Consider the following 23679-nt stretch of genomic DNA (forward strand, 5'->3'; position numbering starts at 1 on the left):
GACTCTTGGCAAGTGAATTTTTGTAATATTTTTCAAGTTTTTGCATGACTAACACTTCTACAATGAAAATTGTATTTTTGGTGATTGCAATATTAGTTATTTTTGTTAAAATGTATGTTGATTATTTCTTTTTTCTAAGAAAAAACTATTTATTTTCTTAGAAAAAAGAAATAATCAACATCAACATTCAAGAGATGTCTATACATCTCTTGAATTTATTGGCCATCTTGCTTACATATATATGAAATGATGCTTGCTTGATGTTTCAGAATAAAAATGGCCGTTTCATTTTGCATGATGAGAAAATTGTAAAGACATGTGAAGATATCAATTAATGAATATTTAATAGTGAAAACAGCTTTTATGTAAAGAAAAGTGCATAACAAAACGATATTATCAGTTATCATGTTAATATAGTTATTTTAGTGAACGAAAAGTCCAAACTTTTCATAAGAAGCATAAAAATCCTCTTTGTCCTTTTCTTGTGTTTTTTCTCTCTTCTGTAACTCTCCTGTACTCATCTCTATTTTCTCATTTGATAGATGATAGAAAACAAGCACACAAAGCAGTGGGCTGAAAAGATCATGCTTAGGGGAGTGGGGACTTGTGGAGTCATGAAATAATGAAATAAGGGATTCAAACTGGAGAAGTTGAAGGTTGTGAGAATAATACTGATAAATAATAATTGTAGTATTCAGGATTTATAGAAATCTGAAAAAGAAACTAAATTGTATAAGATAGAATAATAACTATAGTAACTTAACGTACACACACCTTCGACGACAAAAAATTCATAATTTATTTCTTTGCCACGATGGTGGAAATAAAATAATGAAGTAAAAGGAATAATCTGTTTTTTCCTTAATGAATATCTTTAAGTCACAAATTCACCCTCCTTGGGGGCGAAGAATTAATGAATATTTTTAATATCCTAACCATCAAAGGAGCTAGGGCTTCGGTCGATGGCTTAAAACTTTCCCTGGTATAACACAAATTTTATACTGCAAATTAGAAAATAATCGGTTGATTGGTTCTCATGTGATGCAAATACAAACAGATAATTTTTTTATATATATAAATACATTTTCGAATAACCGTGATCTGTTAGATAAAGTGTACCTGTGCGTGCAAAAGTTAAACTTCAACACACTAGCAAATACCCCATTTGAATTTTGAAAATCGGATGATTGTTTGCACACATGTTATAAGAGCCCCCCCATGGCACCTTCCAAAGCAGCGTGCCAGGGGCACCCCATTTGTTACCAGTTGATGGTGATAATCAGTTCAGCCCCGCACGTCTAAAAATGCGTACTGTTATAACTTCTATGAAGTACAGATAAAAGAAATGGCGCAATAGACACCATTGCAATCATTGTTATAAAGAATATATCAGAGAATATAGAAATTGTATATAAATTGAATATAGAAACTGAGTATATAGAAATTGGCAACAAGGCACCCGCAAATTGTGTGGCTGTTTAACGGTTCAGGAATTAAGGCTGGAAACATTCAGACAGTTTCCCTTGAGGCTAAATTCATTGGAGAAGACATGGGAGAAGGGGTCCCAGTTAAGAACTTATTCCACCTGGCATATGTGGATTCTGGAGGAAGCAACGACCTCGAGCAGGATCATATAGACGTCGTTGGTAAGGTCAGGAGGATTAACGGCCGGAAGTTAGGTCCAATACAGGCGGTGATTTATGGTCCTGCGACTGTCACTCTCACCAGGAAGATATGGGAATGCGAAGGGAGAAAGACAGGGGAAAGAATTCATATAATTGCCCCAGGAGGAAAACTCCCCTTTACGGGTAGTGAAGCACAGTCTTTTCACAAACGCAAAACGGAAACGATAATTCTGAAATATAATGCTGCATACGCAGAGCTGCTGAAGACAGTTCGTACTGGGGTTATGGTGTCTCCAGCTGCAGAGATTCTCTCCATTCGGAGGGCGGGAGAACGAATGTGGATAAAAGTACGAGAAGACAAGAAGAATGAGGGAGAATTTAAGCAGGCAGTCACTGCTATTATCAAGGAGGGAACTGTGACACAAGAACTAGAACTACTGTCCTGCGCATTAGAGACCTAGAAAACGATATACAGGAAGAGGATAACAACAGGATTACGCAAGGTTGTTGGTTCCAAGCTGCCTGATAACATACAGTACACGTTGAGGACTAGATACAGAGAAACTAGGATTGCCGGCTACCATGGCTGCCTTCATTGCAGAGAAGAGCCGTGTGAGGATCGGCCTTGTCTCCTGTAGAGACGATGTTAGAGAGGAGCCTCTACGATGTTACTGCTGCTTTGAAGAGGGTCATGCTGCCAGGAACTGTTGCGGAATAGACCGATCTGGAGCCTCCTTTAATTGTGGATGTATGGGCTATAGGGCGATTAATTGTGGTGTAACTTAAGAGTGCATGACCTGCGATAAGGAGGGTCACCGTACCGGCTCCCTCACCTGTCCTAGCATGGCTGGGAGGAAGACTGACGGTGTCTACCGAGGGAGGATCGGCCGGACTATGTCACAACAATGAACCTAAAGATTATACAAGTTAATCTAAACCATGCGAGGTTGGCTGATGATATGGTGGCGAGAAACGCCTTGGAGATGAGGAATCTCAAAGCTGTATCTCTCTCATCCTAGACTGGGATGGATCCTGTCGGACGATAAGACTGCTGCCATATGGATGCGCAAACAAACGGCAGCTAGAGTGGTGTATCAAGGATTAGGATTTGTCAGGGTTTGGATAGGCAGCGTGTACTTCTATGCGTGCTATATTTCATCTGATACATCCATCGAATGGTACACTGAGACTCTGACGTCTATTTGGAGAGAACTCCTTGCACTCCGGCCGGCTATCTTAGCCGGCGATTTTAACGCTTGGTCTACTACATGAACGAGTGTTAGAGGCAGAATAAAGGTGGAGACTACTGCGGCATTGGGTATGGTGGGCCTTAACAAAGGTACTGCGTACACATAAGGAGGAGGTCGACTGGCTCTGCGTCGACCTTAACTTTGCTTCACCGGGATTGGCTGCACGGATTCGTGGCTGGCGAGTATGGGAGGACTTCTCCGCCAGCGACCACCAATCCATAGTTATGACTCTCATTGATAATGATAATCATAAGCTTGGTGTGAATACGGTAGCAGGTTGGAGTGTTAGGACTCTCGATGCAGGGGCATTAGCTGAAACTCTCGACTTTCGGGGTCTCGCTGGAGTAGACTCAGCGGAGGAGAAAGCCTCTCATCTGATTGACACTATCAAAGAAGCTTGTGATGCAATGTTCCAAGGAGATATTGTGGTAAGGCTCATCCACCTGTTGACTGGTGGACCCATGACATAAATGAGAAATGGAAGGAGTGTCACAGGAGACTGGTCATACGCGCGTGCCCTGATTCGCTCAGGGCACTATACACCGCCCAATTTAAGGAGAGCAGGAGACAACTCGGTATGCTCATACGCGAGTCCAAGAAATTCTGCTATCGACGTCTACTAGCTGAAGTTGACTCAGATCCCTGGATCTGAGTCCTACCGGATTTTTGTTAAAAGAGACTTGTGACCCAGGGTACTTGCTACTCGGGATAGAAACAAGATAAGTCAAATCATTCAAGGGCTCTTCCCCGTGGCCAACCTGTTGGAATGGATGAGTGTGGCGATGAGGAGCCTCCATCCTTTTTCACCAAAGAAGAGCTGGCAGTCGCTGTGGCACGCATGCCAGCAGACAAGTTTACCGGCCCGGACCTACTGCCGAATCTAGTGATCAAGACGGCAGCACAGGCTGATCCTGATGCACTTCTGGAAAATTACAATGCATGCCTGTAGAAGGAAAAGACTAGTACTCGTCAACAAGCCCGGGAAAGACCCTGACCTACTCTCCTCTTACAGGCCGCTTGGTATACTGGATGCAGTAGCAAAAGTACTGGAACGCAAGCTCCAACACAGATTAGTTGAGGCTGTTGAAGACTCGGGTGGATTCTATTCAAGACAATTTGGCTTCCAGAAGGGCAGGTCTACCATTGATGCGATACCTGCGAGACGGCATACAGAATAATATGGAATGACGGTGGCCAGTCCACGGTAGGATGTGCGTGCTAGTCTTCGTAGACGTCAGAAACGCTTTTAACAGCATTACCCATGCGGCTATTGTACAATCGTTACACATGCATGGGGTACCTAAATATATACGCCCGAAACAACATAGGAAACAGCTTCTTATCAGCGTGGCCTGCTCCACACTCCTATATGGTGCGGAGGTGAGGGCGGGAGCTATGGTGTGTGTCAAATACAGTTGGGCAGTGGAGGCACATCACAGACGCTGCTGCCTCCGTGTTATCTCTGCATATAGAACTGTCTCTGGAGCGGTCTCTGTTGTCTCTAGAACTGTCTCTGTCATGGGGAAATGTCCTGCAAGGATTTCTCCCCATGGATTTGATAGTGGAGCAACGGAGGAGAAACTGGGAGATAAGGGCTCTTCCTCCTGAATACAGAAACAGGCAATGTACTCTTATATTGGAGGAGATGACCAACGTCTGGCAACAGAGCTGGCACAATAACGAAAAAGGGCGCTGGACACACCGTATGATAGGTAATGTCAGGCGGATTAACAGGTGCCATGGCTCGTTAAGATTACTGCCTCATGCAGTACCTGACAGGCCATGGTGGTTTTAGGTCGCATCTACTTCGGTTTGGGCTTGATCACTCTGATGCATGCCTGGCGTGCCACGAGGAAGAAACCCACCATGTGTGGGTTAGAAACTAACATATTTTAAGCAAGATTGCATAAAATTTTTTATTTATTAAAATTAGAAGAAAATCTGATGCAAGAATGAGAAAAAAATTATTGGAAGGTAGTTTTAGATGACCAATTGTAGATTTTTCAAGTTAAAAAATATAGTGGATTAATTAATAATGGTAAATAGAAAAGAATTTTTTAAGATACATTCAAGGGTGAAGGTAGATGTCATGAGGGTCTTATTATTGAATGAAAATTCAATTATGCGATTGACTGTAATCAGTGGTTAGCAGACACAATATCGCCATTGGTTTCAGACTTTATGACTACTCTGAATATTTATTCTGCATTGTAATTGTCTTTTCTTTTTTTTTTTGCTACCATTATATACAGTTGATCATTAATATATAACTTATGAAGTAAATTAAAAAAAAGAAATCAACAAAATTAAAAAAATTAATAAATAACTAGGCTGCTCAAAAACCATGAGTCAAAAGTCTTGTGTTGATTTACAGGAATGGATTTGGTCAACAAAACAATTTACATCTGCTTATTTAAAATATATATATAAAGTAAAATAAATTACAGTGTGTAAAAATTTTGAAGTTTTAAGTTACTCAAAGAAATATCGTAAGATTTACTTATTACTTAAGTAATGAAAAGAAACTCAATAAGTAAGTTTCAGTATAAATTAATTTGGGGAAAGCATAAAAATAAATCACGGTTCAATATTGATGAATTCTTATAAAAATTTCTATGATGAAGGTGCATATGTCAATTCTTCATAGAAGAATACATAAATTTAAAATAAAGACATCTAATTTTATTATTAATTGTTAATCAATTTCGATTATCATCGCCAAATAACATTTTTCCTTATGAATTAAGCTAAAATTAAAAACAGGTAACCTAGTTGTAATTACAATCTAATAAATAATTTAACAATCCTTTAAAAGGCATCACTGAGCTAAACTCATGTGTATCAATATTATACCTAATAAGTAATTTTGCACAGCAATATAACATGCTTCTCAAACACAGATGATTGATATCTCTGAATGTGAACATTCCAAACCTATGTAATGCAAAAAAAAGAAAATGAAAAAGTTAACATTTTTATTACTAATATCATAAGTGATTTTTCAAATAAGGACTAATATTAAATAACAAAAGTCCCTGTAAAACAACTTTTGTGATAACTCCAATCTCTGAGTTTATTGCACATCATTTTAATTAGCATGTTTAATGAAGCCTGCAACATTTTCTAATGACAATATACATCATTTCATATAATACACCATAACAAATCACAGATTGCACCCAATTTAAAAAAAAAAAATATGTTGATCATCTTGAATTCATGAGTATAATATTTATTTTCCTTTTCATGATTTTCATTTTTTCCTTTACAGTTAATTATAAGTAATAAATGCCACTTCTAGTAATTCTCCTATTTTTTTTTTATTGCGCATATGTTTCTAAATTCATTCCTATTTGGTGCTTCATCAAGGACATTATGGTTTATTATATTTAAATTACAGTGATTTACAAGTATATTTTGTACTTAGCAAAAAATTATCCTTTTAAAATACTTATATAAACACTAATTTCAGAAATATCAGGTGATTATGATACAATTTTATTTTACGAAGTAACTTATTTTTAAAAAGTTTTTTTTTATTACTTGAAGCAATGTTGTAACTTCTTTTTATGAATTTCTGTTTTTAACTTTGCTAATTTTCAGCCTTAAATTTCATCCATTAAACTTATAGTATAAACTAATTATTGTAATATGTTAATTAACATTTTTTTGATTGCAATGATTTTCACAATTTTCTATCTGAAACAGAAAAAATGATGCATCAATATAAAGTATCACCAAATTGTAAATTTCATCCAATCCATTAAATAATGATAATATAGCAGATCATGAACTTCACTTAACTACCTAAAATTAATAAAAACCTGTCTACAAGTTCTATATTCCTTTCCCATTACAGACGGCCGTTTCTATCAATAAAAAATAAAAGTTTATTTTTTGGAAAAGTGAAAAAGCGTTTAATTTAAATTTTCTGCTTTGGGTTTAACATTCTTAGGGCAAAAGATATTAATCATTAAAGTGTAATTCTTGTAAATGTTTACAATATAATGACTAGAAGGTTAATTTAATAATATATTTAACAGAAGCCTCAAAGCATTTGTTTCTTTATGTAATGAAAAATTATAATATTTATTCAAAATTTAGCTGTATCTAATTCTTATTAACATATTCCTCTAAACCAATTAAGTCTGAATCTCCTTTCGTTTTTTTTTTTAATCAGCATTATGTATCCGAGTATTGTTTGGCCTTAAGTAGTTTAAGTTTGTAACTGTTCTCTTTTTCCTTTTCACTGTGTCATAAGAGACATCTGAGTTGCTGTTTATGAAAGCAATGAAGTTCACTACATAGTCAGATCCTTTGATGAATAAAGAAAGAGGTAAAGTTCAACTGGATTTTAATGGGGTTGGCATACTGATATGCAGCAGTATATTCAGCTAAGAGGTCACTTCATTTCTATTTTTTTTTAGTAAACCTGGCATTAATGTTGTTATTCTTAAAAATGATAACATTTTTTTCACATATATGAGTCAACATATATAATATATATATATTATATATGTTGACTATATATATATACAGTATATATATATATATATATACAGTATAATGATTTGATATAACATTTTTGCTGATCTGAATGTTAGGTTGGTCAAAATGTTAGGATACTCAATACAACTTTTAAGTATTAATCTGTAGAGATGTTTGCATGTCTGTAAACATTTATCTAATATAAAATTAAAACTTTATAAGTAATATATAAGTAATTTTATGGAAGACAACACGATTCTGCAACTACCACTTACCACATCATGAGACTAAAAAACTTGCCAATTACCTAAGCCAGTGTTTCTCAACCTGGGGATCACAATGATATGAAATTGGGGGGTCGTGAAATTAGCCTATAACATTACACAAATCATTTTATTTGAAAAAAATCATTTATTATAAACATTTTACTTATATTTATAAGTATACATGTAAAGAAAATAAATTAATGAGATAGTTGCGTCTGTTTTTCGTTTAAAAGTTTCTTCGTATGTGAATCTATGTTAGAAAGCAAATATTATTTTCAAGCGATAAAAGACAATTCTTATATTTAATTTTTAGTAGAAAAATAGATGAAAAACCCTTTACACAGACGTAAGACATGAAGAAAGGGATTAATATTTCCAAAGCTTCTCTGACTAAATTTTCATATGCTTTTCGATGAGCAAGCGAAACTGAAATGTACCTAAGTCTCCAGATGTGAATTGTAGTTGTAATGTCTTATCAGCAGGCATTTTGATGAACTGGTCGTGAATCTCAACCGGTAACTTAGCAACTGCAAAAAGATTTTCACTAATTGGATTCAGTACCCCATTTCTTCTATAACAATAATATATACGAGGGGCACTCAAAACATTATCTACCTAAGGGTGTTGCAAGTTACGTATTGAGATGTGTTTGATACCTATATGTAGTTCATAATATGTGTGTGCTATGACCTAATTGTGATTGAATTTCTTTTGCACATGTTGATGCAGTAGTCCTCCAAAGTTAGTAACCTGGCTATGGTAACGGATTTGCAGAAATTGGAGCATCGATCAGTCATAAACTTTCTCACCAATGAAGGGAAATGTCTGAAGTATATCCACGGTAGGGTGGTGACTGTGTTTGGTGATAATGTGCCTTCACAAAACCAAGTGAAATTCTGGTTCAAACAATTTATGTGGGGAAGGGAATCCATCGAAGATGATCCCCGCAGCGGAAGACCTGTGGAAACAACCACACTTGACATCTGCCAGAAAGTGGACAGATTGATTATGGAAGACAGGCGTGTTAGGATTGCAATATTTGCTACAGAATGTGAGGATTTATGGGGTATCTGAAGGAACCATTATAACAATATTTCATGACTATTTTCATATGACAACTGTCAGTTCCCATTGGTTCCCACAAAACCCCACACCACATCAGAAGCAATGTCGTGCACAGTTGAGTGTGGAGAACTTGCAGCTATGTGAAAGGAATCTTACAGATTTTTTTCAGTAGTTTGGTGAATGGTGATGAAACATGGGTTCACTATTGGGATCCTGAGACCAAACAAGAGTTCACACAGTGGAAACACAAAGGATCCCCAACACCCAAAAAATTCAAGACCCTGTCACCAGCTGGGAAGTTCATGGTCACACTTTTTTGGGATAGTGAAGGAATTTTGTTGACTGAATACATGGAGCACAAGCAGACTGTCACCACTGGTAATGTCTATGGAGGTCTGTCCACCTCTCCCTAGTGGACCAGACTGGAGTCAATAATTAACCTAAGTTAGGGGTTTATTAAAGCGTAAGCTGAGTTTTACTAAGGGAACTAGGACTAAATTTCATTGTTGCGCATCAACATGTTTGGTGGTATGTTGTGTTTATTTTGCCTCGAATTACGAGACATTCACGAAATTGGCTCATAATAAGTAGAACTAGGTGTGGGGTTTGCGCTTCTGTGAGCTCGGTTAGCTAGTAGACGATGTAGGACATTCAAGATGTCCGGACGAGGCCTTCAGCGAAGGCAATAAGCTGAGTTATTAAATCCCTGATGCAAATGTCTCGGTGGTATCCCAACGAGGCCAGGCTTATTACTATGTAATGTAAAAAGTCAGAGGGTGATAGACGACTAAAGCCCAACAGGGTGAGAATTGGGGGGGGGGGGGGGTGGCGGCGACCGCAACATCACTAGGTGGGTATCTTCTCCTACCGGAATGGGATGTTAATGTCTACGCTGATTATCTTCAGAAACTACCAGTAGCAATAAAGGAAGCGAGGGAAGCGAATGAAAGGTGTCTTGCTTTTGCACGACAATGTTCCAGTCCACTCATCACATGTTGCAAAGCCAACTTTGAGGGAGTGTGGATTTCAAGAACTTCCTCATCATCCGTACAGTCCGTACCTGGCCCCAAGTGATATTTTTCTATTCGGAAACCTCAAGAAAAACCTTCGGGGTAGACATATTCACGACAATGATGAATTGAAAGCAACTGTTTCAGGCTATTTTGAGGAGGAAGATAAAAGTTTTTTTACTCTGGCATAACCTCTGTGCAGGCTAAATGGAGCAAGTGTGTGGAAGTGCAAGGGACCTATGTTGAAAAATAAAAATCTCTGGCACCACTCTTTCTAAGATAGGTAGATAACTTTTTGATTACCCCCTGTTTTTCTTCTGTAAAAGTAATTTATTTTCACCTAATTCAAGATAGAATTTTTATAAACAAAGATCTAAATTACTTGCAGAAAAGAGATTTTTGTCTACATAATCTGTAAATAAAAATGAAACTTATGATAATATTCAAGGAGTATATATATATATATATTTATTTATTTATTTCTACATTGCATTTAATAGAATGAGAAAAAATAAAAACCACAAAATAATATTTTTTCTTATAGAAAATACTTTTCAGTTTCATAATAAAAATAATATTGTGTATATATGAAGTAAATTTAACTGGAAAAGTGATTTTAAATTTCCACACACTTCATCACAATGAAAATATGAAAAAAAAGGTTTCTGTTAATTCAGTTTATACAGTTTTTTATGTAGGTGGATGGATACATAGAAAGGTGGGAGATAGAATAAAACATTATATTCTGACCTTGACGGTCAGTACAGTAATATTTTCACAAGAGAATTGTTAGTCCGTTTTTACGATATCGAATGTTCTGTCAAAAGCCAACATAAAAATAAAATTACGACATACTAACAACGATGTAAGTAAGTATAATACGCAACTAAATAATTAAGTGAATCAATAAATATAATAATATAATTTAGTAAAGTTTAATACTTTTTTTTTTAATTGACTCTGGATTATTACGTTCATAAATTAATTCTTATTTTATAAGCGTCAGGATATTTTTTAACGCTGTGATAAGGTAAATAATTACTTTACACTTATCACAATTACTTTGTTATGTTTATTATTTTCATAAAATATATACGATTCTGATATGTGTTTTAAATAGAGCTAGCTTCAAACTATATTCGATTTTTTTTTCACTACGATCAGAATCCATCGAAAATAATAGTTCTAATTAGTTAAGTCAGATCAAAATATTTTTGATCTCTTAAAAAAATAAGATTACAAAAAGATTGTAATTTTATCGTTCAGAATAACGTTTATTATTTATTTAGTTTTTAATTAAAGAAAATTAGCACACTGCTTTATTTTATACGAGTTTTAACCAAAATCAATGGAACAGATTTTAGGATGAATATAACGGTAAAGTAGAATTTATCTTAAATTTTTTAACCTTTTAATCTTAAATTACTTACCAAAAAAAACACCTACTTTTTGACATGCAAACATTTTTGACATTTTTCACTCTATAACTTTTACCAAACACATTAAAAGGTAAAAAAAAACCGTAATATTTTCAAAATTTTTTTAAGCAGTGATTTCCAGTACGGGAACGTTTGATTTTGCATTTTAATTGTATAGCCCACAGCCACAAGTGGCTGGGGCTGCGTAACGATGTTATGAAAAATTCATTTCGATGTTGAAAAGAAAGAAAATTTATTTTTTTCATGTAAAATGTTTAACTTTTTCGTGAATTAGATTTTTAACGACTTATTTCGTCGCCGTTTGCCTTTGGATATCAAAAGCGATCATTTTCATGCATCTGATTTTTATAATTTAGGTTATTTTTTTATTTATTTTAAAATAAAATGTAGGCAAAACTTTTAAGTTAAAACAAATTTATTGTGAAAGGACAATTTTTTTTCTCTCAGAAAACAGTAACGGAACGGTGTTCCAGTACTAAAGCATCCCGTTTTTTTTAGAAAAAATTTCTATATATATATTTTTTATTTTTTTATACGTTGAGAATGCGTTTTTACAAAACATTTCAAGTTAAATTTATAATCTGTAACCTTTTTTAATGAATGTATACATTTTATTTAAAATTTGAAATGATGTTTTGTCCCCTGTAATAGAATTATTTTGTTTGTTTTACTTGAAGCTATAATGCATTTTAGCAAACCATTCACGGGATAAGAATTGAAACAAGTAAACAACTGAAACAGCGTCTTTAGGAAACAAATTTTTCGGAATTTAATTACTGAGTAGTAACTAAGAAATGTACTGGAAGGAACAGCAGAAAATGTAGCAGGTAAATACAAAGAAAGAAGTTTGAATTGTAACCTTGGAACAAAATCCATAATCAGATTTTTAGTGATGTTGATATTTTTGCGTAACCCAGAATAAAAATTATTATTTTTAACTATTTTTTCCTATTGTTTACATAAGATGGTTACAAATACAAATAAACGTGTTACTTAAGCGCAGTTTATTTCCAAAATATAAATCCTGTTTCCCCGTACGAAGGAGATAATGGTTGTATAAATACATTGATGGAAATATCTACCGAGACATTTGCATCAGTGGCATCCTGGCAGAACCTTCGGTAAGGCCCATCATGGCTAGAAACGGTGGCGATGGTGTAGCGACCGGGATCGTCACAAAACGGGTGTCTTCCCTATTGGGGGGGGGGGGGGTCAGGATATCCGATCGGTATACAATAAAGTAAAATACGTATCATACCGGGAGAAAATAATATTTGGATAAACTGAATAATTTATCATCTAATGTAACAGAAATATCTCTGCTGCTCGGTTGTAGTTTGAATAACTAATTGGCTAGGTGTTATTTTATTCTCGACTAATATTTTTATAGTTAGCTTAATTATTAATTAATTTAACCTCTTTGTATTCTTTATTACAATTTCTTAATTTCTCTTAATGGCAATTGATCGTATTTAAAATAGTTTTCACCATTTCACCGAACGAAATGAAAGGGAACAGTTCACTTTTATGGGAATGAAAGAATGCAATCTATCAGTCTTATTCTCGCTAACACAAACAGTACACCCTTTAAAACATGATACAGTAACAATATATTGTTGCTTAATGTAGTACAGTTTATTTTAATACCACTCTCTCACTTTCATTTTAGAATTTTATTTTCAAATCATCTCACACCCTCTCACATTCTATTTATTTTTTATTATTATTTTTTTCTTTCTTTTGTGGATATTGTTAAAAAAAATATGTTACTTTTTTCTATTTACTTCCTTCCGTTGTCTTTCTGAATGACTATGATTAATAATACGTGACTTACACATAAATATTAAAAAAGAATACATTATAAACTATTGTTATGTTATTCTTTTTGATGTCATATCAAAATCTTGTAGACACATCGTCCGTTACATATCATTTAATATCAGAATCGTTTTCTTTTTTTAAGATAATTTTCTTGTGACATTCCTTTCTCTCTTTTGGTTTTTTTTTGTTTCATTGTATGTGGGTGGTAGACTGCCTAAAATTTAACAGTTAATTTTTACTTAAACGGCGAATATAGCTAGAATACCTATTTTAAAGGGGAAAGTATGATGATCATGATAAAAATTGGGTATCGGGTTTTTTTACAAATTTTTAAATTTTAGGATCGAACTGGCAATGCACATATAAATAATGCAATTTTTTTTCAAAAAATCAACCCCCACTTCTTGAAATTGAAATATGATTTTTTTTTATTTTGCTCTATCTCTTTAATCTATAACCAAATAAAAGAGGAAATCTTTTAATAAAGAAAAGTTTTTTTAACTCTTGTAAAAGAGAAAGGAAACCTTTTATCTAGAAAAAGGTCTTCCCTTTTGTAGATTTACTCTTGTAAATCTAGATCAAGAAAAACTCAAGAGAAATTGTAAATTAACTTTATTTAGAAGAGTAAAATAAATTTTTTTTTTTTTAAAGTAATAAAGAAAAGTTTTTAAATTTAAAAAAGAAAACAAGTTTCAAGTGTAAGAACAACTACATTTTTGACAACAAGCTCATCAAAAATTTACTTGAATTAAGTAAAAACCAGGAAAAAGTTACAACAAAAGTTTACTTGAATTAACTACAGATCAGGAAAAAAGTTATTTAAAAACCTTTCAGAGGAAAAAAGAATTAATTAGAAGAAATACAAATAGAAACCTCTACAACAACCTAAACTTTAATACAAAAAAAGGTAACAAAAGTTAATTTAAATAAAGAGCTTTTGATAAGAAACTCGACAACAAAAGTTTACTTGAATTAAGTAAAAACCAGGAAAAAAGTTACTACAACAAAAGTTTACTTGAATTATATCATTATATATGTAGTTTATATCATTACAAACTTGTAATAGTTAAAAAGATTTCAATAAAACGTTTCTCGATTGTTCATTGAAATCAAAACGGAATTAAATTTATTAAAAAAATTCTTTCGCAGTTCTGTTCAAGAAGACCGAATTTTCGTTGATGTTTCTTCTTGACCCCCCGAAACACACACCCAGTCTTCATGACCATCAAATTAGGTAACGCTACCTGAATACTCCGAACAATAGATACCGCAGATAAAAAACAACTTTAAACTTGCGACATCATAACGATCCACGTTTCTAACTTGCCCCCACAACTTCATACATATATCTAAATTTCAATGAAATTGATTTGTTACATTTGGAAATTTTCGAAACACAAAATTTTATACATAGGCTTATAAATATTTACAATGAAACCACAATTTAAGTGAATGGTATTTTCGTACTCCTTATCTCAAAACCTAAAGAAAATTGATCTTCACCTCCACTTCACTATGCGACCGAAGGGCAATACCGTACTTTTCTTCGAAAGTCGATAAAAATAAATCTAGGTTATACGAAACCCACCAGGTTGGTCAAGTGGTGAACGCGTCTTCACAAATCAGCTGATTTGGAAGTCGAGTTCCAGCCTTAAAGTCCTAGTAAAGACAGTTACTTTTATACGGATTTGAATGTTAGATCGTGGATTCCGTGTTCTTTGGTGGTTGGGTTTCAATTAACCACACCTCTCAGGAATGGTCGAACTGAGAATGTACAAGACTGCACGTCATTTACGTTCATATACATATCATCCTCATTCATCCACTTAAGTAATACCTGAACGGTAATTCCCGGAGGCTAAACAGGAACAAAAAATAAAAAGGTAGGTTATAGATTACTAAGTATATGAAAATTGTTTGTAAACTTGATAGATGTTTTTAATTTTTACACCATAAAATGAATTCTCATTAATTTTTCGGTGAAAAAGGAAATATGAATAAAACAGGCTTTGGTTTCTATATGAAATATCTAAATCATTCTTATAAATGGTATAAAGTGTGTGAAAAATGTAATTATTTTAAATTCAATCCTGGTTTCTATTAAAGGTATTCTTTGACAGAAATTATGGCAGACGTTCAGATTTCACATTGGCTCTTCCTTCAAGATAGAAGAGCAAAAAAAAAAAACCCAAAAAGTATTAGTTTTCTTAGGATTTAGTTCTAGTGTTTAATTCTGTTGTTTGCAAGGAGTCCATTTGCTATTCGGGAGTTACTTGAAAGACCTAACTTGTTGCTATTGGATATTCAATAAAGTGCTCATCAGGTATAAATAAATTCATTTTTCTGCTATTATATAAACTTTACCAACTTGGGTAACGGTTCTAGCTAATTGGTTTGTACATTCTCATTCCACACAACCCAGACGATTTTTTTCTCAAGGAAATGTTGACCTGTTTTTGGGTAGTTGGTTAAATTCCTGTTGGAATAGAACATTTTATATCAGTCAATAAGAGTCAATGCCTTGATTATTGATAATTAATGCTGATCCCATCTTTTTAAAAATTCCCAAATTTCCTAAAAGATTGTGGACGAGATGAATTTTCAATACATTGAGAAGTCTTTGATACCCTTTCTTCTGGGTGGTATTTTTTGTCATGAAACTTTGAAGGCAAATCATAATTTTTTGTCAGCCTCTTTGAGATCTTAACCTTTCATAATTTTTAATTCTGTAGATCTAAGCCTGACTGTGTTAGATTTTTTTTAGTCTCCGGGACCACCGTTAGGGATTGCTTCAGAGGATGAGATGAAATAACAATTTTGTAGCGTGTGAAAATGCCATACCTGATCAAACCCTGATTCCTCCCGGATACCTGATTCGAACCCGGGACTTCTGGATGAAGGGCTGAGACGCTACCACTCGCGCCACGCAGGTCGGTGACTGTTAGAATGATGAGGTCAATCCTTCCAGCTCACAGGTTGCAGCTACCGATATCTGAAATGCTTATCAGGAAAAGCCGAACTTCCTAATTCCTTCTAAAATAGAAAATATATCTACTATTCTTGCCTTCATGAGTTTGATTCTCCAAGTTAGTCATTTTCCCCTGTTCTTTTTTTTAGAGATTTTTTGTTATGAATTTTTCTAATTGGTTAAAAAAAAAATAACAGTATTATTGAATGTCAAATGATGATATACTGTAAATTATATTCTGTACAGAGTGATTCAAAGAAACGGGAAATTTTGAAAGTTGTGTTGGTAGCCGTGGGCGATTGTACCACTTGATAAGTGGCGCCAGCCTCTCTAACCTAACCTGCCATTTAGCTATCACGGATCCTTGGAGTGGTGCGCAACGTGCATTTGCTATCAAAGCGTTTTACAAAAACAATGGCAGTATGGAGGGAGCGCGTAGAGAATTCGCCTTTATTTTAATCTGGGACGGCACGACCGTGTTACATCAGCACATGCAATTAAAACATGGATATCTAATTTTGAGGAAACCGGTTCGGCAATGAAAAAGAAACCTCCAGGCCGTGAGCGAACCGTCCGTACACCACAGAATGTTCAAGCTTTACAAGATGCTGTCACACGAAGTTCACATAGGTCAATACGTCGTCTCAAAGCATCTTTACAATTGCACAGTTCAAGTGTTCGAAGAATGTTAGTGAAGGACTTGCAATACCATCCGTACAAGTTGCAGATCGTCCAGGAACTGAAACCGAACGATGCAGTTGTGCGAACACAATTCGGTAATGTAATGCTTCAGAAGATAAATGATAACGAAGAGTTTGTTCACGAACTGTGAATGTCAGACGAAGCGCATTTCCACCTCAGTGGATCTGTTAACAAGCAAAATTTCAGATACTGGGCACAAGAAAATCCTACGCAGCTACACTAGCGTCCGTTGCACAGCCAGAAAGTGACCGTGTGGTGTGCTATGTCATCTTACGGTGTTATAGGCCCTTATTTTTTTGAGGATGACAACGGTCTTGCGATTACAGTGACGTCGGCTCGTTACGTAGCCATGCTTGAAACCTTTGTTGTGGAACAACAAAAGAGATTTCCACCAATTCTTAACACAGCCTAGTTTCAACAAGATGGAGCAACGTCACATACTGCACGAATATCGATGGCAGCTGTACGCCGATTGTTTGGACAACGTGTCATTTCACGAAATGGTGACATTAGATGGCCTGATCGCCATCTCTGATCCCAGATCGCCTGATCTCTCAGCTTGCGATTAATTTTTGTGGGGTCACCTTAAAAGCAAAGTGTTCCACAGTAGACCTGCTACAACGGAAGAACTGAAGGCAAAGATCCGAGAAGCAATTGCGGAAATTCCAGTTGAGATGTTACGTCAAACCATGAACAATTTAACGAAGATACTTCGTGAGTGTTTACGTAGAAGAGGAGGTCACCTGCAAGATGTGATCTTTAAAAAATAAACTAAACTGTATCTATCCTAAAATGGCAACATTTGTACAATTACATGAAATAAAATTAATTTTCTAACAAAAATTTTTCATTAACCTAATTTTTTAAAATTTCCCGTTTCTTTGAATCACTCTGTATTATGAATGCGAAAACGTTATTTGGCAAACAACTTTCTACTAAATGTAAATCATCTTCTTTTAACTAATCGAAAATAATACGTAAAATATTATTATCTTGAAATATCAGTCATCTTTATCACTACATGTTACTTACAACATCTTAATTTTTTATAGTACAGTTTAAAAACCACATCATATGGTACCGGAAGTAGGAGTCGAACAAAATTTTTAATTTATTGCTGATAGACATTTTTGTATTTTATTATTTAAAAACAAAATTAAAACTTAACTTTAATATTAACTAACTTTATTAAATTATTTATTTTTATTATCCGTTTGACAGGCTGTTTTGGAAGTATGGGTGTATATGTAGTTGAAAATATATCTTGTAGTTTATTGTTTGTTCTTTAAGTGCATAGATTTATTTGGTAATTTATAAGTTTTCGAAAAATAATTCATATATGGGTATATTTCTTCTTTTAATCTTTTTCGATAAATATTTTTTCAACATTCACATAAATGATTTTATTGCAGGTTTTTTACTTTTTTCTACGCAAAATTTTAATAAAAATTACATTTTTCTTCCTTACAAAAATTTCAATTATTTCCTTTATGTACCTTATCGATTTGTCTGGTTTTTATTTGTATTTATCTTTTATACTTTGAATTCTAATATGAAATTAATTGATCCTTATTGGATAAATAAAGAACAATGTTTTATATATAGCAAAAAATACCAAAACACATCTTCTTTTCAAATCGTTGTTAGATAATTTCTTCTGGAATTTTATTCATTCATTAAGACTTATTTTTTTTATGCTATGAGTAATTTTTATTGAATAATGTTTATATCATACTGTTTATTTAACAGACGAATAACAAACAACTGGTTTTTTCTTAAAAAGAAAAATAACTGATTTTGTTTTTGAAATTTACAATTTAAAAAATAATTACACAATGTTTTAAAACGAAACGTACATAAAATTTTATTTCATTAATAACTTTGGTATTTTTTCATTTTTTTTTTTGTTATTGTTATTATTGCATTATTATTTATCGTGAATTATTTCTACATTCAAAGGTTAATAATTATTAATAAATAAATATATTTAAATTAGAAAAAAATATATAGATTTAAAAAATGAGATGAAGTCTGATTCGAACCGATGTGCTTTCCCCTTATAAGATCCAACTATTTCATTAATTAAAATGTTATTTGTCTATAACTCTGGAACCAATGAAACTTACCACTATTTCACCAATATTTTTAATATAAATAGGACTGAACCTTTGCTTAATGTTGAACGCAGGATTCTTAGAACCTGCATAAACAAAAAATATAAACACGAAAATCAGTACAGATTATTGCCTAATAAATTTCTGTACGAAAACTTGGAATCCTTAATTGATACTATGAAAAAGAAGCGAATTTCTTTCTGTGCACACTTGTTAAGATCACCGCAGGATAGGATTACTAAGATCAATTTTGGTGTTTAAAAAATCCGCCATTATGGATCAAAGAAATTAAAGAAGACGTGCAAGAATTAAATTTGACTACGAAGATTTACTTAATAAATCCGAAAAATTAAAATTTGTATTAAAGATCCGAATACCAACTTTAAAGTAAGAACTTTTAATTATACAAAAAGGGTTTATTATTATAGAGGATCGTAAAGCAAGATCATTAAGAATGACTAAATATTGGGAGAAAGTAAAAGCTAAGAACTTAAAGGCCAAAAGATCGCCAAAAAAGACTTGAATTATTCTGACTAAAGTGGTCCTTTGCGGCCTTAAAAGTAAAAAAAAAAATCATCTTCCTTGTTAAAATACGTATAAAAGAATGCCTTACTTATGAGTAATAAAATAACAGATTTTCCTATAACATAATATTGTTTTTACAAAAATACTTTTTATTTTTAATATTAGAATTATCAAACATTACGATTTTTATCGTTGGAATCTTACTTAATCTAAGACAATACGTCAATTAAATTTCGGATGATGGCACTGTTAAATTTTGGGAAGACCGTTTCTGAGATAATGAAATTAATCTATTTTATTTATGGAAGGATTTAAATAGAATGAATTTTATTTCCAAATAAATTTTTATCTGCTCTGCTTTAATTAATTCGAATTTTTCATCGATTGCAAATACAAATCCAAACAACCGGAATCCAAAATTATATAGTAAATTATAAATTTAAAATCACCAAATAGTTTTGGTTTGTTATTTATTATAGCTTTTTTAATTCTAGATACAATTTTCTAAAATATTTTTTATTATTTTTTTTTTGTACAAATTATTTTTCATTACAAGGAAAAAAATTTCCTTTCAGATTATCCGGACAAAAAATAATAAACAAAATAAAGAGATCGTTTAATAAATTAATTAAATCCTTCAATAAATCCTCTTATATATGAAATTTATATCTTTACAGAAATAAGAAAGAATTCTGTCTACAAAGTTTTGTTAAATACGATCAGCCGTTATAAAGGTATATCTATCATCGACATACATGAGTACAAAATTCCGAAACGGGAAACTTTTCACTTGAGATCCTGATACGGCTGGTTACCTTCGTTGAATAACAGCAGCTAACAGTATTTTTAATTAATTCAAATTAAGGCATTCGGAGTTAATTTTAATGAAGAATATCGAATTGCACTGATGGCCAGTGAAAATTTGTTAAAGCACAATATTATGACAGAAGGGGGTCGTTATCCAGCTACACTAATAACATTTACATCAATAATAAATTAACATAAATCAGCTATACTTTTTACTTTTTTTTTTTTTGTTGAAGGATATTAGGTTACTAATCAATAAAACTATTTATTAAATTACTTGATTTTTAATTACAAGTGGTATTTTAAGTTTCTCTTATTTTTTTTGAATGAAATTAAATGATTCGTCTTATTTTAATTTAACAAGACGAATCATTTAACTTTATCAGTTATTTTTATATATATATATATTTCTTTTGAAATAGATACAATGCTTTACAAGTCAATCGTTCACTGCTGTTACTTTAATTCAGCAATTTATTCTGTTGGTGACCTCATAATAGTGTCCAGTTTTCCGGTGTTCCGAAATGTGACATTTTCAAGTGGAATAAAACCCTAATTGATAGAACATAACTGATTTATTTAATAGATCTGCCGAATTCCAAAAATGGTTTATTATTTTCATTACTGGTCCTTTAGTTTTTCTTGGGTGGCTTTTTTTTTGTTGGAGGAAAGGTATATTTGTTATATCGTGTAATTAAGGTGGGCAATGCAAATTGTTATTGATTAATAATTTGTTACTCTTATTCTGGGCAAAGATTCAGTGTGTGGTGTATGTATGTGTGTGGGATTATAGGGAAGATGGGCAACTGCTATCTCAAATTATTCATAAACTGAATGCTCTGCATTCCTTTCAGATTGGTGCTGTTTCCTTCATAATAACCCTTTCTTAAGATTCACACTTTTTTCTCATCTTGAATTCCACTTCTGATTGCTATTTCCTCAATTTGAATTCTTTGATGTATTTCAGATCCTGCTAGTTCCATGATGAGGTTGATTTAAGGTGAAATTAACTAACATTACAGTAAGTTAAACTAAAGTTAAAAAACTTAGTTAAGGTTTTACTTACTAAACTTTATATAGTTTAAATCCTTACATACACACAACAGGAATTACCATTCTTACAATAAATAAATCAATTTGCCAACCCCCACAATAAGAGGTAGTTCTCTGCCTTTCAACTGGAAGATTCTTAGTTGGAATCTCTGGATAATTTTTTTATATTCTAAGGCATTTTCATACATTCTCATATACAGCTTTAGGTGTTAGGGGCGATATTCCATATTCATTGAAACTTAAAGCGTTTAATTCAACATGTAAAGCAACTATTATGTACAGTGCCAAAATATGAGATTGAGTAAGAGATGTAAATATATCAAAGACAGACACTATAACAAATGTTAGTTGTCCAGTAATACACCTAACTATATACATTTTCTGGAGACAGGTCTTGATCTGATCTATGAGCAGTTATTAAGGTATTATTTTAAATATACTTATATATAAATATATATATGCAGAACAATAGATTTGTCAGAAAAAAGGTCACCTCCAAAGTTTGTCGGTAAAGTGTTAGGCAAACAGGTGCATAAGGTAAGAATGGAGGGAATTATGTAATAGGTATTGCCATTAAAATGGTTTTTGTAAATTAAGGCAAATGGAAAGAATAAGTGGGTGTATATTATAGAGGAAATTATGGATAGGGTTGGAGAAGAAATTAGTGCTAAATAGTTAGATGGGATAGCTGGTTTGAAATTTCATAAAATTTACCATACATTTAAAAACAATGGTGAATATATTATTTGTGTTTTTTAAATAATAAAAATCTCCAAAAAATATTTTCAGTGTGAAGGTATTCCTCAAAAAACAATTGTTTGCCCCAAGTCTGAAAAAAATTGATATACAAACAGACCGAATAATATCTGCTGCTCTCAAACGTCTCTAAAATCAAAATCCTTTGCTTTAAATACAGAGAAAAAATATTTAATAAATTAAATTGTGCAATAACTAGAAAAATATTACAAAAATTCAGTTGGTACGGGGTTTTTAATGATTAATTAGCTAGCATGTTTTGTTTTTCGTATTTTTTCTAAATCACTCCGGTTATATTTTGAAACAGTCCCTTGGCGAGTGAATTTTTGTAATATTTTTCAAGTTTTTGCATGACTAACACTTCTACAATGAAAATGTATTTTTGGTGGTTGTGATATTAGTTATTTTTGTTATATCTTGTTTAAAGTGTATGTTGATTATTTCTTTTTCTCTAAGAAAATAAATAGACATCTCTTGAATTTATTGGCCATCTTTCTTAAATATAGGTGAAGCATACACTTGCTTGCTGTCTCATAATAAAAATGTGGAGGTTTCATTTTGCAAGATGAGAAAAGAGTAAAAAAAGGTATCAAATAATTAATATTTAATAATAAAAATAATCTTTATATAAAGAAAAGTGCATAACAAAGTGATTTATCAGTTATCATGTTGATATATGTTTTTCTAGTGAACGAAAAGTCCTACTCTTTTATAAGAAGCATAAAAATCCTGTTTGTCCTTTTCTTGTGTTTTTTCTCTCTTGTGTTATAGTTTTTGTGGAGATTCACTCATCTCTCACATGGGGAGTCTTGTTAGGTGTTTGTTATTCATTTGTATCTGTCAAGTAATTATTAGTTTTTTGAGAACAGTTTGTATCCTTTTGAGGGAATATAGTCATTATATGGAACAAATATTGTGGCAACCTGGCAAAATATTTAACCACTAACAGGAATGGTCAGCAATGTTTATTGGGTGGGGTCATGCTATATATAGTGTGAAGATATTTTTATTGAATTTATTCTATGTTTAATAAAATATTTTGTTTTGAATACTTAATTTGTGCATTCTATGACAGATCATTTAATTTGAGTACTTTGTAAAAGATTAAATAATTTATCTTTGCGAAATTATTTTGTATTAATAAAACACTCTTTAATTATTATTATGCAAACTTTAAGCTTATAAGAATTAATCATTGCAAAAAATTAAATAAGCATCAGCTACAATATTTAATATCTTTTTTATGATTAAATTAACAATCTATGCTTAAATATAAGAATGAGTGTGGAGAAATTTTTCACCATAAGAAAATTACTCTGCCTTAGTGGGTGTGAATCTAAAAAACTTTCAAATGAAAGTGCGAAAGAAAAAGCAATAACACTGTTTCAGAGAACATGACAATTTACTTTTGTTAAAAAAAAATTGTATGTGTGTACGCATGCACGTGCCCGGTTAATGAATAGCATTATATATCTATAGCAGTATCAATTGCACTATCAATAGTATGAATAACAGTATCTCAATATTTGTATCTCATTATTATTATATTCGGGTTTACTAAGTATTCTTATCCCACCAGTGTTGTATGAAAAAAGGAATTTATCAGTTGAATAGAATGTATTATCAGGAAAAATTATTAAACAATTTTTTAAATATATTTACATTTTAAAATTTATATTTAAAAATCACTTTGGAGTTTTTGTGTTAATTTAACCCAAATGAGCATTAATTGGTCTTTTTAAATTATGTTAAATTACATTAGTTGGCATAAATAAAGAAAAAATTAAATA

At 32.5% G+C, this 23679-nt stretch overlaps 1 protein-coding gene and 1 long non-coding RNA gene across 4 annotated transcripts in view; one reads left to right on the forward strand and one right to left on the reverse strand.

Annotated features, from left to right (window-relative positions):
* Positions 1-5561: 5561 nt before the first annotated feature.
* LOC142324981 (uncharacterized) overlaps positions 5562-23679 on the reverse strand; it is a 37057-nt gene continuing 18939 nt past the window's right edge. The window contains exon 3 of one of the 3 annotated variants that reach the window (XR_012756462.1): positions 5562-6574. This is a non-coding gene — a long non-coding RNA (uncharacterized LOC142324981). Of the gene's footprint in view, positions 6575-7678; positions 7735-18558; positions 18835-23679 lie in introns of those variants that run through there. The other 2 variants (XR_012756464.1, XR_012756463.1) reach the window with 2 other exon arrangements.
* LOC142324980 (cationic trypsin-3-like) overlaps positions 10471-23679 on the forward strand; it is a 37808-nt gene continuing 24599 nt past the window's right edge. Inside the window, exon 1 of the mRNA XM_075366186.1 lies at positions 10471-10569. Coding sequence (XP_075222301.1) covers positions 10568-10569 — 2 coding nt within the window. The 5' untranslated portion in view covers positions 10471-10567. The remainder of the gene's footprint in view (positions 10570-23679) is intronic.

This window comes from Lycorma delicatula, chromosome 5 (genome assembly GCF_047948215.1).
Source record: "Lycorma delicatula isolate Av1 chromosome 5, ASM4794821v1, whole genome shotgun sequence".
Lineage (NCBI taxonomy): Eukaryota > Metazoa > Arthropoda > Insecta > Hemiptera > Fulgoridae > Lycorma > Lycorma delicatula.